This window comes from Bombus bifarius, unplaced genomic scaffold (genome assembly GCF_011952205.1).
Source record: "Bombus bifarius isolate JDL3187 unplaced genomic scaffold, Bbif_JDL3187 scf7180000008208, whole genome shotgun sequence".
Taxonomy (NCBI): Eukaryota; Metazoa; Arthropoda; class Insecta; order Hymenoptera; family Apidae; genus Bombus; species Bombus bifarius.
In genome coordinates this window covers 1,219,600-1,234,664 of record NW_022884511.1, presented here as the reverse complement: position 1 = coordinate 1,234,664, position 15,065 = coordinate 1,219,600, and the positions used below count along the sequence as shown (strand labels likewise).

The following is a 15,065-nucleotide window of genomic DNA, read 5'->3' as shown; positions in this document are numbered from 1 at the left end:
CAATTTGGAACTGTGTGTGTAAAATAAATCGTTTTTTATTGGAAAAATAACTCATGGAAATTTTATTAGAATATTTAATATACTTCATAATAGCTTTATTTATATAGTTAATTATTATATTTTTTCGTTTATAATAGAATATATAATAGAATATTGATCATATAATTTTTGCAAAAATTATGAACTATTACTATAGATAATTAAAGATATAATATAAAATTTATTCTATATTAATATATCATTACAAATATTACACTGCCTGCAGTTTTTTTTTTTATAAAAATAACATGCGAGAATAAATGCATTTGATATAATGTGTACGTATATCTATACTATTTTGTTTATATGTGTAATGTATTTGAAAATTAAGGACAGGATTTGACAGAGTTTCTTACTCATTGGTAGAAATATTTAATTATATTGTAACATCATATATAGCTTTTGCTATATATTCCACATTTTTTGATGTTACTCCTGCCATAGATATTCTACCATCTTTTGTCAAATAAATATGATAATCATTAATAAGCTTCTCTACCTATAAAGTAAGTGGAACCAAAATTAAATTATTATATTTTATATATATATATTACATATAATAATGAAAATAAATAATAGTGGATGTCATACCTCATTAGGATTAAGGCCAGTAAAACAAAACATTCCAATTTGGTCTGTAATATGTTTCCAATCACGGGTACTACCCATTTTCTTAAGATTATCATGCAACTTTTGACGTACAGATATAATACGGTTAGCCATTGTTTTTATATCAACCATCCATTGTTCTCTCAATGGGGCATTTTCTAAGATTTCATAAGCAATTTTGGCACCATTAATTGGTGCATTAGAAAATAGTGGTCTAATTATAAGCTTCAATTGCGAAAAAACACGATTTGCTTCATCCTTGTTAGCACAAACCATTGTAAATGTTCCCACACGTTCACCTACGATGATCAATAATTTTTAAATGTTTTCATTTAGCCGAAATGAGATTTATAAACTTGTATATTAACCATATAAGCCCATATTTTTAGCATATGATTGAGCCAGAGCAAATTGAATTCCTTCTTTTACAAAGTGTCGAACACCAAAAGCATCTCTATCTGTATCACCTAAAATTTGCACAAAAATATCCACTAGTGAACAAATTTTCATGTATTATTAAAAATTAAATTATTAACTTCTTATATGTTGTTTTACCTGTGGCAAACCCTTGATATGCCATGTCCAAAAAAGGGAAATGTTCTTTCTTTTTTACTAATTCTGCTAATTCTTTCCATTGTTCTGGTTTAGGATCGACACCAGTAGGATTATGAGCACATGCATGAAGAAGAATAATGGATTTGTCTGGAATTTTCTATAGAATACAATATTACAAATAGAATTTGTAAATATAACCAATAAATAATCAATAAACACAATATATTATTTATAGTATTTATATACTAACATATAAATTTTCTAAAAGACCTTTATGGTCTAATCCACATGTTTTTGGATCATAATAACAATACTGTTTTACTGGAAGTTTAGCAAATGTAAATACTGGAGCATGGTTTCCCCATGTAGGTACTGGTAAATATATCTCCTTATTGCCAGTAAAAAAACGTGTGAGAAAGAGTCCTCCAAGAGAAAGTGCTCCTGTACCAGAAATTGTTTGAGCTGTAGCAGTCTACAAAATGATATCAGTTAAATTGTGAATTATAAAGAAGTTATATAATAGCAAAACTAATAATTCAGTGTGCTATTGATATAAAAATAATAAAATATTAACCATAACGAAATTGCACGGTTGGTCTTATACCTTATATGTACAGTCAGTCATAAAAGTCTATATACAAGTATCAAATTTTGTGTATCTGACTTGTCAAAGTAATTAAAAACACACCTTGTCACAAATTTATTTACACTTAAGTGTAGAAAGTCATACTAAATGTATTCAGTACATTAAAGTATTTCTAAAAGGAATTAGAAAAGCTAAAACATTTAACTCACAAAAATCTTGGAATGAAATTACATTACAAATTACAAAATTTTCAATTTTATTATTGCCAATGAGATACCATTATTGATGCAGAGGAGGAACCTATATGATATTAATATAATATTAAGCCTACTATTTTTATGATTTCATATATGTATAGAAGATGTTTGTAATATTTGTATCATTTCATATTTTTTTAAATTCTTTTTTCTTAATAGAGGTGAAAGTAAATAAACTGTTACATTTTAACAATATGTGTCTTAATGTGCAAAAAAAATGTATATAGCGCTAACATTTTTACTATAATATTTTATATTCTAGGGGTATATATATAATCTTGTGATTAACTATAGATGTGTATTTCTGTGTATATCCACACTGTGCATGCATGTGTTTTTAATACACGTGTTATGTGTATGTTTAAATTACTTAATATATGTTTATTTATTTGTTTATGCTTCAAATTCAGGAAACAATTTTAACTGATGAACTTTTTTCTTAAAGAATATATTTCACATGTAATACTTACCAAACCTTCATCAACAATATTACTATGTTCACCAAGTGCTAACTTAATACTAAGTTTACAAAATTCTGCATTTCCCGCAATTGCTAAATATTCTTTATCCATATTTCTACTTCTAATTCTTTCTTCTGCCTATAATATATTTGATTCAGTTAGATTAATGTGAAAAAGTAGAAATATATATATTTCCCAAACATAATTGCTTTATAATATATACCATTCGTACACTTGGCAAAATAAATGGTTTAGTTTCATCATCTCGATAAGCACCAACTCCTAAATTAACTTTATTTGGATGTGTATCTGCTTTAAATCTTTCTGTAAGACTGAAAATTGGGTCTGGTGGACCCATTTCTATCTGAGACCACCATGAACTATAACACACAAAATATTTTAATATTAATTAATTTCAATTAAAGTAAATCTTAAGAGAAAAAAAATAAATTATAAATCAGTAAATATTAATAAATTATATAGTAAATTTAAAGTTTTTAAGCATTTTAATTAAGTTAGTCATCTTATCTATCTTATGCTTCTTCTTGAGAAATTCCTGATCATTAATAATAAATTCTATGATTATTAATAATTTTAAATAATTTTTAAACTATATAATTTATAACTATAAATTTATAATATAATAAAAGGTTAAAAAGTTCAATTAATTTTTTAATATAAACTTACCTTATTGATCTAACATTGCTGTTATTTTTAAATGATTTGCATGCAAATGGAAGTCTAAATAGTTTTTTACTTTGTGCCATATTAATATTAATATGTCAGAATACGCTACATTCACCGTATGGATTACCTTAGATTACAGATATACTTATACTTCTTCAATAGTTTGCTGATTTGATGTACAATATACAGATGCTTATTGTCTATATAGGGTGTTCCATAAATTTGTGCCCACCAAAATGTAGCCCGTAAATAAAAATAGGGAAAAATTTGATATGAATGCTTTATCAAAAAATTGTAACAACTGATAATAATAAAAAATGAAGTATGAGAAAAATGATAACAGTCTTATTTTTATCGTAGTACAAAGTATGAATAAATAAATAATGTCTATATTTCATATCGATACAAATTGATTTACTAAATTAAAATTTCATTTGTTAAATAAATTCAATAGTTTAGTGATATTATGTACTATGTATTTTCGCATTTTGAAATATACTCCATTTTTATTAATAAGAGCCTAATATTATTCCATTGTTACGTATTTAGCAGTTATTTAAGAATCTGCCTCAAGTTGGTTGGTGCACGTAAAGCGCTAATCCTGATAGTAATATGCGCAAAAATTTAAGAGAACTACTACGATGTAAAGTTATTACTTATTATAACTTAATTATCTTGAGTTGTTGAATTTCTACTACTTTTTTGTACGATCTCTGTTGTAACTGTTCTTTCCAATCGTGGTCCTCCTTTTATTTTGTCATAGGCCAATAGTAACTTAGATTCTGTCCCATTCATCGATGACGATTCATCTTTCGATTTCACTTAGATAACAAGCTTTTGTAACATAGGTATACTCCGTTGTTGGACCTAGGAATATGTTACAAGGAAGAAATATGTAGAATCTGAATAAAGAGAAAGAGAAGACAACAATAATTTATGTCCCTCTTACAACACAAGATCAAGTAGAGTATTTTCTAAGGACCATGTGTGATTTAGTCTAAACTGCTAATTTGTTACGTTTATCATTTCCTGTCTTTTTGTAATCCTTACTGTGATAACTTACATAATATAGAGATAATATACACACATAATATACATACTTAAATAATGTAGAGATATGTCTCATATTTTATATACGTACATATGTTGGATATTCATATCGTGAATTTTGGTGTAGCTGAAAGAAGGAACAAAAGATTACAATAACAAATGACATTGATTAACTGTTATAATTATAAATTATCATTGATTGCTATTTGTAATCGCTCGTTAATTTGTATATTTACATATTTGTTGCTAAAACATAGAACACTTGCTTTTTAACAATATAGATATTAGAATTAGATTTTTATGAATATTTTTTTCCAATTCATCATAAATTCCATTCAAGTATTGGAAAGTTCAAATCTGAGATTACAAATTCGCGCGTTCAATTTATATTTTAAAAAGACAACTTCATATTTATTGACTATGTTTACTCCATGAAGTTTTCAAATAACGCTCTTTTAATGTATTTCTATTTCTATCTTTCAATCTGTTATCTAAGAAATGAAATTGATATTTGTGTTAGCGTTATCTAACTTACCAACTATGTATGTAAATTAAACGATAGTGAACATATACGTTACGTATGTATATAACACGCAACTAAAAAGAATAGAAATCAGTTATATTTGTACTAATGTATTATTTTTGGATAAAACTCATTGTTAAACATTCATAGGAAATTGACTTATTATTAAATTATTAAATATTTTCGCAAAATTAATGATGACTTGAGCATGTAAATCTCCAGTTTCACGATAATCTTATAAAACTTAACAAGTTTAAGATAAGGTTTTATTTTCATTTTTCATTACTGATCTGCTATTAAAACTTTTAAAAATAACATGTCTAGCTTATATGTTTTGAGTATATGGGAACAAGAATAATTACATACGAACAAAATTATTTGATGAGAAATGCAAATGCAAATACCTTTAATTCAAGATGAAAAAACAAATTCATCTTGGTCAAGGTAATTAATCTATATTAAGATATGAAAATAATTTAAAAGAATCTTTGAATCTTTTTACAAGATTATTTTTGATGTTTGGCAATATAAGCTAAAATTATGAAGTAAATTTTAGGAAGGAGAGACAAAAATGGTTTCTATCATTATTATGTGGTACTTGTCTCATATATGCTACAAGAACATCTGTTCCTTTATTAATGCCAATTATAAGTAAAGAGAAACAATGGTCCAAACCAGATTCTGGAGTAATATTGTCTAGTTTTTTTTGGGGTTATACATTAACGCAAGTTGCTAGTGGTTATATTAGCGATAGAATTGGAGGACAAAAAGTATTATTGATCTCTGCTCTTGGATGGTCTATGACAACATTTTTTATGCCAGAAGTCATAGAACTCTTTTCAAAGGATGATAGTTCTGTGTTATTAGTAGCAGTAGTGAGAACGATAAATGGTGCATTCCAAGGTATTCTTATGAAATTACTAACATAAATAGCTAAAGTATGTAAAAGATGTTTGTTCTTTATATATATATATATATATATATATATAAATTGCATATATTACAGGAATGCATTTCCCCAGTATGATTAGTTTAATAAGTCAACGATTGCACGAAACAGAAAGAGCCTCATTTTTTAGTTTATTAACATCAGGATCCGCTCTTGGCACATTGCTCACTGGATCTTTAGGTTCCTATCTGTTGGAAAATTATAACTGGGTAGTAGTTTTCCAAACATTAGGTATATAAATGTATAATTATGTGTTATTTACACTAATATTAACAACCTTATTAATAAATTCACAGTGTGATTTAATTATACAAAAATATCTAATTTGTTATCTTAGGAGGTTTGAGCTTGGCATGGGCCGTGCTATTAAGTTACCATACCCTACCTTTTAAGGAAAAAGCAGCTTCTACTAAATCAGCTACTAACTACTCTTTGCCTTGGTTGAAGCTTTTAAAAAAACCTCCATTCTGGTAATCATTGTGCATGGGATCAATTTGAATTCAGTTATCATAAGTCACACAATTTCTGACACAAATCTTAATATAAAAAGTATATAAAGTTATATGGATTTATAAAAATATTATGATTACAAATTTATAGATGTATAAAGTTCACATATTAACTGTTATTTTCAGGTCATGTGTAATAGGTCATGCTTGTCAAAATAATTGTTTTTTTGTATTACTATCCTGGATGCCAATGTATTTTCATGATACATTTCCAGAAGTAAAGGTAATTAATTATTAGGTTGTCTTAAAAGTTTCTTTTGCTGTTTTATAAGGAAATAATAAACACACAACATTTTTTGTTTTATATTACTTTATTGAATCTTTAAACAAAATGGATCATACATAATTCAATAAAATTTTATAGCATTAGTTATATAACATATTAAAAATTTTCTTTGTTATATTTAGGGCTGGGTTGTAAACATGGTGCCATGGTTGTCTATGTTGCCTTGTACATTTTTTGGTAAAGCACTTTCTGAGAAGATAATAAAAGCAGGGTATTCCATCACAGTAACACGTAAAATAATCGAAACAATATGTTTTTTAACTGAAATTATAAGCTTATTATTTTTAGGTAAGTATAGGTATGTATAATAATGTATGAAAAAATTAAATAGAGAAATTGATTTTAAAACAATTTCAGCAAAAGTGGAAACTTTTCAAAGTGCAATAATTTGTCTTGCGTTTATAATTGGCGGGTCAGGTTTTCATAATAATGCAATTGCAGTAAATCCTTCAGATCTTGCACCAAAACATTCCGGAAGTGTATTTGGATTAATGAACACTGTTGGTGCTATACCTGGTATATATAATCATAAATTTACTATTGCAGTAATAGGAAAGATGATAGTAAAAAAGATAATTTTCAGGATTTCTTGGAGTATACTTTTCTGGATATATATTACATGTAACGCACAGCTGGCCTGTTGTATTTATATTCATTGCTATAATAGATGCATTAGGATGTATAGTATATTTATTATTTGGTTCTGGTCAAGCAATTATATAAAATGACATCCAATTTATTGTTCTTTCAGTTTATTGTGAATATACCCTATCCTTAAAATTCGGTACAATTGTGTAAATGTTAATTATCTACGAATAAAACAATAACATTAATTAAGTTGTGTCAATATTGCGAGAAGTTTCGATAGTAATACAAAAAAACATTCATGCATGGTTTATATGTATATCGGTTAACTGATAATTTGATTTTGTTTAAAATTCCATATTATCTTATACATGTTACGTTTAATTAATCATACTTATAAAAATTTTAAATATAGTAAATATCAATAATATAAATTTAAAAGGTTAGCACTGATTCAATATAAAATCATACCTAATGAAGGAATATAATAATAATGATTAAACGCGATATCTATGATATGTCTATGTATGATTTTTCAGAGTATAATACCAAAACATAACCGATTATAATTTCTAGAACGATAATTTTCTACCAATCGTTACACAATATTTTACAGAAATAAATGTTACCGTATTACGTCAAATATTGAAATGTTCTTTTAATTGACGATGAATAAAAACGTAGCCAATGTGATGGTTAGTAAGTATATGCGATTGCCACCTACATGAAAATGCCTCTTTATCAGAGATTGGAGCAGCAAGTGCCTGATGCCTTTTTTAACGCGAGCATGTGAACGGATCTCGAGACTCGACTTTTCGACTTGGAACATCTCGTGAGAATTAATGTACGCAGTAGAGACAATTGCAGAGGTGGAATTTTATTTTTAACGGGACGACCGTGTACTTGTTTACGCGAGGTTTTTGATGAACGTGTGAGTTGTCCGTTGACGCTTGTCGTTTTCACCGATCATTCGGTCGTGCCTGCCTCTGCCTGCTGCCGCGAATGTGGATACTTCATAGTGTGCTGTACTGCTGCTGCCGCCGCTGTGCGTTTGAAGTGCTCCCTACGGCTGATCGCCTTTGGATTTTAACAAGTCCTTCACATTCGTGAACGCTTTGAAACTGGTTCGTTATTGTACCAGACCCCGCCGTGATTGTCACTTGATAGCAACACCCGAGGCGCCAAAGCTGTCCGCATCGGCGCTTTCTTTAGCCCAAGTGGTATCAATGTTGTCTGGCAATGGTGTGTAAGGAGAACGTGGTATCATGGTTTGGGAATCTGTCCAGGTAATAGAAATATTATCAGTTTCTTCCCTAACTAATGCCATATTCTCCTTGTTCGGAAATGGATTGTTATAGTTCTTTTATTCATAGCGCTTCTTTTCGTTTTCAACTATGACCTCTTCATCCTTACCAAATTTCGAACTAACCAAAAAGAACATTCCGCAATTTCATCTTAATTTTATGTCAGAAATTAACATGAATGTATTGGTAAATAAGAAATTATATGGATATTGATTTTCATTAATGTTTAATTTACCCTATTATCGATATATCACTTTTCTGTTTATTATACAGGAGTACCAAGTATGGTAGCAACTGTTTTCCTCTAATTTCGTGTGTATTCAAGATATTATAGTGAATTAATAATTAAATCTTCTTATATATATTTATCTTAAAATGATAAAATACTACATATATTTCATATTGTTATCAACAGTAGCATCATTTACTTTTCCTGTTGAATATGGATGTTAATAAAATCTTATAAAGCATATTATTAAAAATCTATATATTAAATACCATATTATAATAGATTGCGTGTATACTTTAATAAGGATTATAATCACATAGGCTGTAATTAAATTGTTATTCTGATACAATTTTATAATTTAGTTAATTATAGTTATAATAATGTTGAATAATCAATATTAATTTATTATATCATTTTATTAGATTATTTCTAACAAATAATATAATTGTCATTTTTATGAGAGAAAGTTTTAAAAGAATTATATATTTTAGCATTTTACGTATAAATATAAACAGTATAAATTATAAAATACTACAATTTAAAATTAATATATTTTCATTCACAGATAAAAAGCTATTCAGAATTAATTATTTTTGTTGATATTTTTGATAATATTTTGTAACAATATCCAATCATTTTCATTAACTATATACTTTTATGTTGATATTGCATAAATATATTTTTATATTTTTTAAGATATCAGTTACTTACTCAAAACTATTTCATGCTCATGACAAATATTTTATTACAAATAAAGAAAGAAATATTTGTGATTAGTTCATTATTATAAAAAAATATATTTCTATATGTGCAGTTATAAACGCATCGATGTCATGTGCACGTTACTAAACATGTGCCTGCCGTTTGAAGTACGATACCTTGGCACTTGTGTAGAGGATATTGGTAAACGGGACTACAATGATCTCCGTGACACGGAACATCATGCAAACAGTGCCACTGATCTTGCCGAGTTAACAACCTTAGGTGTGGCAGATAAACGCACACGAAGGAAACTTGCGCTCTACATGGCATTATTACATTCTTGTAATTATGCATGTGCTGTAATCTTGTACAAGAATTTGTCAAATTTTGATTACCAAGAAATCTCTAACCTATTAAATGGGACCACCTTTACACCGGATGATCAACCACTTGAAGAACTGCTCTTATTGTATACAATGGCTTTAAATCATCCAGCATTTACATATGAGCAGAAAAGTGTCTTCGGTAACATTTACATAAAGCTTCAAGAAGAAGAAGCTCGTCTGAATCTTTCAAAGTTAAATTCATCTTACAAACAAACACAAGTATGTATAATCTTCGTGTGTTGAATGCATTTATTTATTTATGTAATTTGTAATCTAACTAGTATTCTAAATATTGTTTAAATATTTCATAATAAACTAAATGTTAATTTATATCTGTTTTAACAATAGGGTTGCGCGCCATGTATGAATACAAACGAAAGATTAATAGACACAGAGATGCAAGGCAGTTGTATGATGGCTCCACCACCAATGCAAACTTATCATGGTAGTTTATAATATGATATATGCGTACATATATGTATAATATATATAAATATTAATATTTTTTTACATTATCTGTAGGAGAAATGACAATGAGAAATAATACTATGGTAACTGGTGTTCCCCCTGGTCTTTCCATGCCTCCACCTGGATTATGCCTGCCAACTCCAGAACAAATGCCAATGGGATCAGGTGGTGCAACACAGTACCTTCACCTTGGCTTTCCATCAGTAAATCACATGCCACCATGGACAGGTCAGGTTATGATGGGGAATCAGCTGATGTATCACACTGGCGACATGTTGGCTTATCCACCTTCCCCCTTAGTCAGCCGTCAATCGTCACCATCCCAGTCTCGATCTCCTAGTCGCAGTAATTCCCCAATGGGTCGCAGAAACAATACAATGCCGCGCACCTCTTCACAAGTGACTCAGTCTACTTCGAATACCTTGACATCAACGAGTGCCTCTAACAGTCAAACAAGCATCTGCAGCTCAAATGCCAATTCCCTTCCACCACTTCCCACATTGGGTACGAACAGAAGTCATCCTAGTCAACCTCCATTGCTTCCATCACGCTCTGTTCCCTTGTCTATCAGCAGTTCTACTACTTTTTCACGACATAATAGCGTCGAGAATACTCCTTCTACCTTAATTCCGGCAGCACCTCAATCAAAACAACCTCCACCACCACGACTGCGATCTTCAATTTCTGGTGATTCATTACGAGAAACGTTAGGAAAAGAAATGCCAAATTTCAAAGGCAACTTGCAGAATTTTTCTCTCGACGAGGTGAGATAGTAAAGTTTTAAAATAGTTTATAATCACATAAAATATTTCATAATAAATTTTACTTTATATTTAGTATAAATATATAATAGAATATGTATGTACATTAATAAACATAATAATATGTGATATATTGTGCAGATCCGAAGAATGAGTGATGAGGACTTGAGGGAAATAGGATTAACACAAAATGCAGTAGGGCAATTACGAAGTATAGTTAAGAGTCAAACTACTAACGGCTTAAATCAAATTTCTACTGATAAAAAATTAGATAGTACTAGCAGCACAACACACACAGTTGTAGATTCAGTTGAAAATGAGGTAATAATTAATAATCTATACTTGATATATATTAATATATTGTTAACTTTCATTTAATCAGTGAAGGAAAATAGATGCATAACATAAAATTTTTATTCAGGCTATACCGGGAATGGAGATGTTGAATGATAATGGAAATCAAAGCAGTAAGTCAATGCCGTTACAGGAACAGCATCCAGCGATGCATCATCATCATAATCATGCAGCTACACCTAATTTACGGCGATATCCTATGCCACCGTTAGATCCTGCGCAAATACAAATGTATCCTGCTCCGCCACCGATGTATGCTGCACAAAATGCACCATGCTATGCCTGTCTTACATTACCTGTCGCCGGGGTACAAAATCGATATTCAAGGTAGGAAAAAAAGTGTACAATTATTAACATTTATCAAAGTTGATTTTTGAATTTTGAATTAATGATGTTAAAATATTTTAGGTGCAATGCTCAACACGTATATTGTTTAACACAATTACAAGCCTTGAGGTTAGATCCTGAAAACAGCAGGCATTGTTCACAGAGTAGTAGTTCTGATAGTACTGGTAGTAGATCTCCGCCAGAGACTCCTCCGGCAGCACCGTGGGTGAGCGGCAGTGAGAGCAATCCACCGCCAGTTACTGATCATCTTAGTTCTGCACCGGTACATTCTACAAGTGCAGTATCACATCCAGCATCCCAACAACCTATACAATCGGGCCCGGAAAGGCAACGTACTAGAAGAAATCAGACACATGTAATGCGTCATAAAAATCAAATGGTGAACGGCGGTGGGCCACCGAATCTTTCACAATGCGTTTCCTTTCCCACGCCACCTTCGCAGTCGCAGGTCACGTATCTGCCGCATGGTCATTTTCCGGCTTTGAGACCGAGTAGTGGTATTTATTCTAACTTCTCACATGGACCGTATGCAAGACCAGCTTATCCGACCACGTACCAACCGAATGGTGAAATGATGTACCAATATCCTGGACATCCATCCTCAGGAGGAACACCACCACCTCCACCGAATGCAGCCGCGACACCTGTTCAGGCACCGTATATGCCACCTACTCCGATTGTTACATATGCACCAGCTGCCGTCCCACCAACGAAAATTTCGTGCTATAATTGTGGCAGTAGTAGTCATCTTGCAGTTGACTGTAAAGATCAAACCATGGAAGATCTTACCAAAAAAGGTAACTTAAAATTTATACTTTTATGTAGAATGTTACTGTTTATAATTATACGCAAATAAAAGATGGGTAATGTACATAGGTCTTTTGCGATAAATAATATTTTTTCTCTTATTTTTACTTTCAGCTCAATACCGCTTAGATTACAGTATAATGAAACAACCTGGAGAGTGCCCAAATTCTGACAAGTGATCCCCTGCCGCGGACCATCCAGCAATTTATCATTATCATCATTACCGTAATTACTGTCATCATCACTGTCATTACTACTGTTACTACGATGCCGCCACAGCAATACAACCTAAATACCGTTCAAAAGATGACTGCTATCGCTCCTCATGCAAGTTTTCGGTGATTTTTGTAGACATCCCTTATATTCAGGATGACGATTTTTTAACCGAGGAAGTTTCGCGATTTGCGGTACCAGGTATACTTTTTACAAGTTCTTATTTATGATAGTAATTCTTAATTATGTAAAAAGATGTCGCGTCATGTACAAAGAGAAAACTGGGAGAAGCATAACGCAGAATGCTCTTATCTATGTTTTTAGAATACATTTTGAAAGGTTTGTGTTAGGTACTGACTCGTGTCTTACCAATGATACGTATGGACTACATATAAACACATATACATACATACTCACACACATTCACAGCACGCCTCAACCCAATTTCTCACTATTTCTCTAGTAACTAGCCATAAACGAAATACAAGAAAAAAGAACGCATTGTGCTCTGATTAGATGAAACTACCATGTTTGACTATATTTATCATTGATACTTTTACTTCTACTAGTACATCTACTATCACTATTACTACTATTACTATTAAACTATTACTATTACTTCTATTATCGCTACTGAGCCACATTTTTATGTATACATATTTTCTCAATTCTTACGTGCGCAATGTTTGAACGAGTGCAAAAGTGAATGATGACAACAGAGTAAAAAAAGATAAGATAAAAAGAGTAAAGGATGAATGCACATAAGAAAGAGAGAGAAAAGAAAACAGGAAAGAAGAAAAAAGGAAGAATGAAAGAACAACAAACCATAAGTGTTCGATCGTCTAGCTGCCTTTGCGCTCCTGTGTGTATAAAACTATAAATATACGCCGCTCATCACTCATTTATTAACTTATGAATAGTTAGTTAAATAACAATAATTCTCATCCTATTTATATAAATAGTCATGCAATCATGTGCAACTTAAGCAATTTTATACGAGTTTTATTGATCGCCCATCTTTTTTAAGTGTAAGCAATGCGTTATATACGTTTAAAATCTCGTTAGTAAGTAATAAACAAAAGAAAGAATAACGACTTGAATATGTACTAGTGTTAGGTATGAGTGGAGTGGCAATCTGCGTTGAACTCATCTTGTCAACAAGTTGCTACTGCATTTAAACCAATTCTTAATTAAACAAACACCGTTAGTGAATGTCGATCTAATTCTATTAAAGTGTATAATTTGGTAAATCTTTGTCTAGTTCCCATACTTACGATGACTTATAATTTTTAATCGTAAGACTCTCATACTATGCATCTGATCTATATGAAATAGATCCTAGATATTTAAAATAGTAAGGACTGAAAAGATATAAAAACGAGTGAGAGTGAGTTTGATATGTGTGATTTTAAATACACATGCATTTAAAAACTTCCTTTCAGTAGCTTCTGGATATAAAGAATTCTCAGGTGTCTTTTTTTTTTTTTTTTGGTTAGTAATGAATTATTTGGCAGCTAGTCAATAGCCACAAACATTTTGGGATTAATATTTTAGAGCTGTTATTTTGCAGTGATAAAAATTTGAAAAGAAGAGACAGTTCAGAGTTGATGATTTTCATGTTACCTTTGAATCTGATTTAACAATTTTATTAAGATGATGATAACTTGCTCTAATGGTATTGTTTTCACATATTATTGTATATAAAGTGAAAGTCGTTTTTTATTTCTAAACAATACTTTATTCAAATTCCAAAGAAAGCCAAAAATTAGTTGGGAAAAGTCGAAAAAATATTATTCATACTATATATATATTATAATCTTCAAACTTCTGTCAATTTTTTATAAGAAATTCGACTGTGTCGTAATTACTAGAGTCTGATTCGGTGTTTAGGTAACATTTATTAAAAGTGCCATTTTTGTTGAAACACCCAGTGTCTTCATACCGGTCTATTAAAAAAAAAAAAAATAAAGGTTGAGGTTTGTCTTGCCGTTAGCATTAGTCAATGATGATTTTTAAAAACTACCTGAGAAAAGTTTCGAAGTGGCTGTGACTGATGAAGAGTGTGTAAAATTCATATTAAAGCTCTATGAATATTTTTTTTTAATTCCATAATACAAAATAATCGAATCCTGGTATTCGCGAGTACTTTGTTTTTGAATTAATATCAGTTGTAATTGGCAGGTATTGCCTAAGCCAGATTTATGAAACACAAACAAACACATTTTTCTATTTTACATTTTAAATACAGATATGTTGCTTGACAAGAGCAAAAGAAAAATAGCGCAAAAATTTCGTGTGTTTGTATGTGATTCGTCTACGAAACAAAGGAGTCTGAGTTTACAACATATATTTAACAAAAATATTGTAAATCTCTCAATTGAATTTTTCTGATAAGGT

The 15,065-nt window shown here is 30.2% G+C and overlaps 3 protein-coding genes and 1 long non-coding RNA gene across 4 annotated transcripts; 2 read left to right on the top strand and 2 right to left on the bottom strand.

Moving 5' to 3' along the window:
* Positions 1-265: 265 nt before the first annotated feature.
* Positions 266-3,361, bottom strand: LOC117210710 (aspartate aminotransferase, mitochondrial). Its single transcript, XM_033454003.1, has 8 exons — positions 3,195-3,361; positions 2,731-2,887; positions 2,517-2,645; positions 1,454-1,675; positions 1,204-1,360; positions 1,017-1,115; positions 631-947; positions 266-538 (listed from the first exon to the last, which is right to left on the bottom strand). Exons 1-8 carry the CDS (start codon positions 3,272-3,274, stop codon positions 416-418), a joined length of 1,284 nt encoding a protein of 427 aa, XP_033309894.1. The 5' UTR covers positions 3,275-3,361; the 3' UTR covers positions 266-415.
* Positions 3,362-4,860: 1,499 nt separating this feature from the next.
* Positions 4,861-7,251, top strand: LOC117210711 (solute carrier family 17 member 9). Its single transcript, XM_033454004.1, has 8 exons — positions 4,861-5,211; positions 5,324-5,670; positions 5,774-5,947; positions 6,054-6,186; positions 6,352-6,448; positions 6,634-6,799; positions 6,869-7,027; positions 7,095-7,251. Exons 1-8 carry the CDS (start codon positions 5,156-5,158, stop codon positions 7,232-7,234), a joined length of 1,272 nt encoding a protein of 423 aa, XP_033309895.1. The 5' UTR covers positions 4,861-5,155; the 3' UTR covers positions 7,235-7,251.
* Positions 6,614-7,813, bottom strand: LOC117210714. The gene is made up of 2 exons (XR_004488143.1): positions 7,568-7,813; positions 6,614-7,320 (listed from the first exon to the last, which is right to left on the bottom strand). It is a non-coding gene; the product is annotated as an uncharacterized LOC117210714 (long non-coding RNA).
* A 16-nt stretch (positions 7,814-7,829) lies between these two features.
* Positions 7,830-14,633, top strand: LOC117210709 (zinc finger CCHC domain-containing protein 2). Its single transcript, XM_033454001.1, has 8 exons — positions 7,830-8,382; positions 9,444-9,936; positions 10,066-10,162; positions 10,240-10,949; positions 11,088-11,267; positions 11,368-11,627; positions 11,709-12,445; positions 12,570-14,633. Exons 1-8 carry the CDS (start codon positions 8,336-8,338, stop codon positions 12,632-12,634), a joined length of 2,589 nt encoding a protein of 862 aa, XP_033309892.1. The 5' UTR covers positions 7,830-8,335; the 3' UTR covers positions 12,635-14,633.
* The last annotated feature ends 432 nt before the right edge of the window (positions 14,634-15,065 follow it).

Excerpts from the sequence above, each read along its gene's own strand:
- LOC117210710 (XM_033454003.1), bottom strand. The coding sequence starts at position 3,274 with ATGGCACAAAGTAAAAAACTATTTAGACTTCCATTTGCATGCAAATCA. Across the intron at positions 1,361-1,453 it reads GTCTTTTAGAAAATTTATAT|AAAATTCCAGACAAATCCAT; the intron begins GTTAGTATATAA and ends TGTATTCTATAG. Across the intron at positions 948-1,016 it reads TAAAAATATGGGCTTATATG|GTGAACGTGTGGGAACATTT; the intron begins GTTAATATACAA and ends TGATCATCGTAG.
- LOC117210711 (XM_033454004.1), top strand. The coding sequence starts at position 5,156 with ATGCAAATGCAAATACCTTTAATTCAAGATGAAAAAACAAATTCATCT. Across the intron at positions 5,671-5,773 it reads GATAAATGGTGCATTCCAAG|GAATGCATTTCCCCAGTATG; the intron begins GTATTCTTATGA and ends CATATATTACAG. Across the intron at positions 6,449-6,633 it reads ATACATTTCCAGAAGTAAAG|GGCTGGGTTGTAAACATGGT; the intron begins GTAATTAATTAT and ends TGTTATATTTAG.
- LOC117210709 (XM_033454001.1), top strand. The coding sequence starts at position 8,336 with ATGGTGTGTAAGGAGAACGTGGTATCATGGTTTGGGAATCTGTCCAG. Across the intron at positions 9,937-10,065 it reads CATCTTACAAACAAACACAA|GGTTGCGCGCCATGTATGAA; the intron begins GTATGTATAATC and ends TTTTAACAATAG. Across the intron at positions 12,446-12,569 it reads GGAAGATCTTACCAAAAAAG|CTCAATACCGCTTAGATTAC; the intron begins GTAACTTAAAAT and ends TTTTACTTTCAG.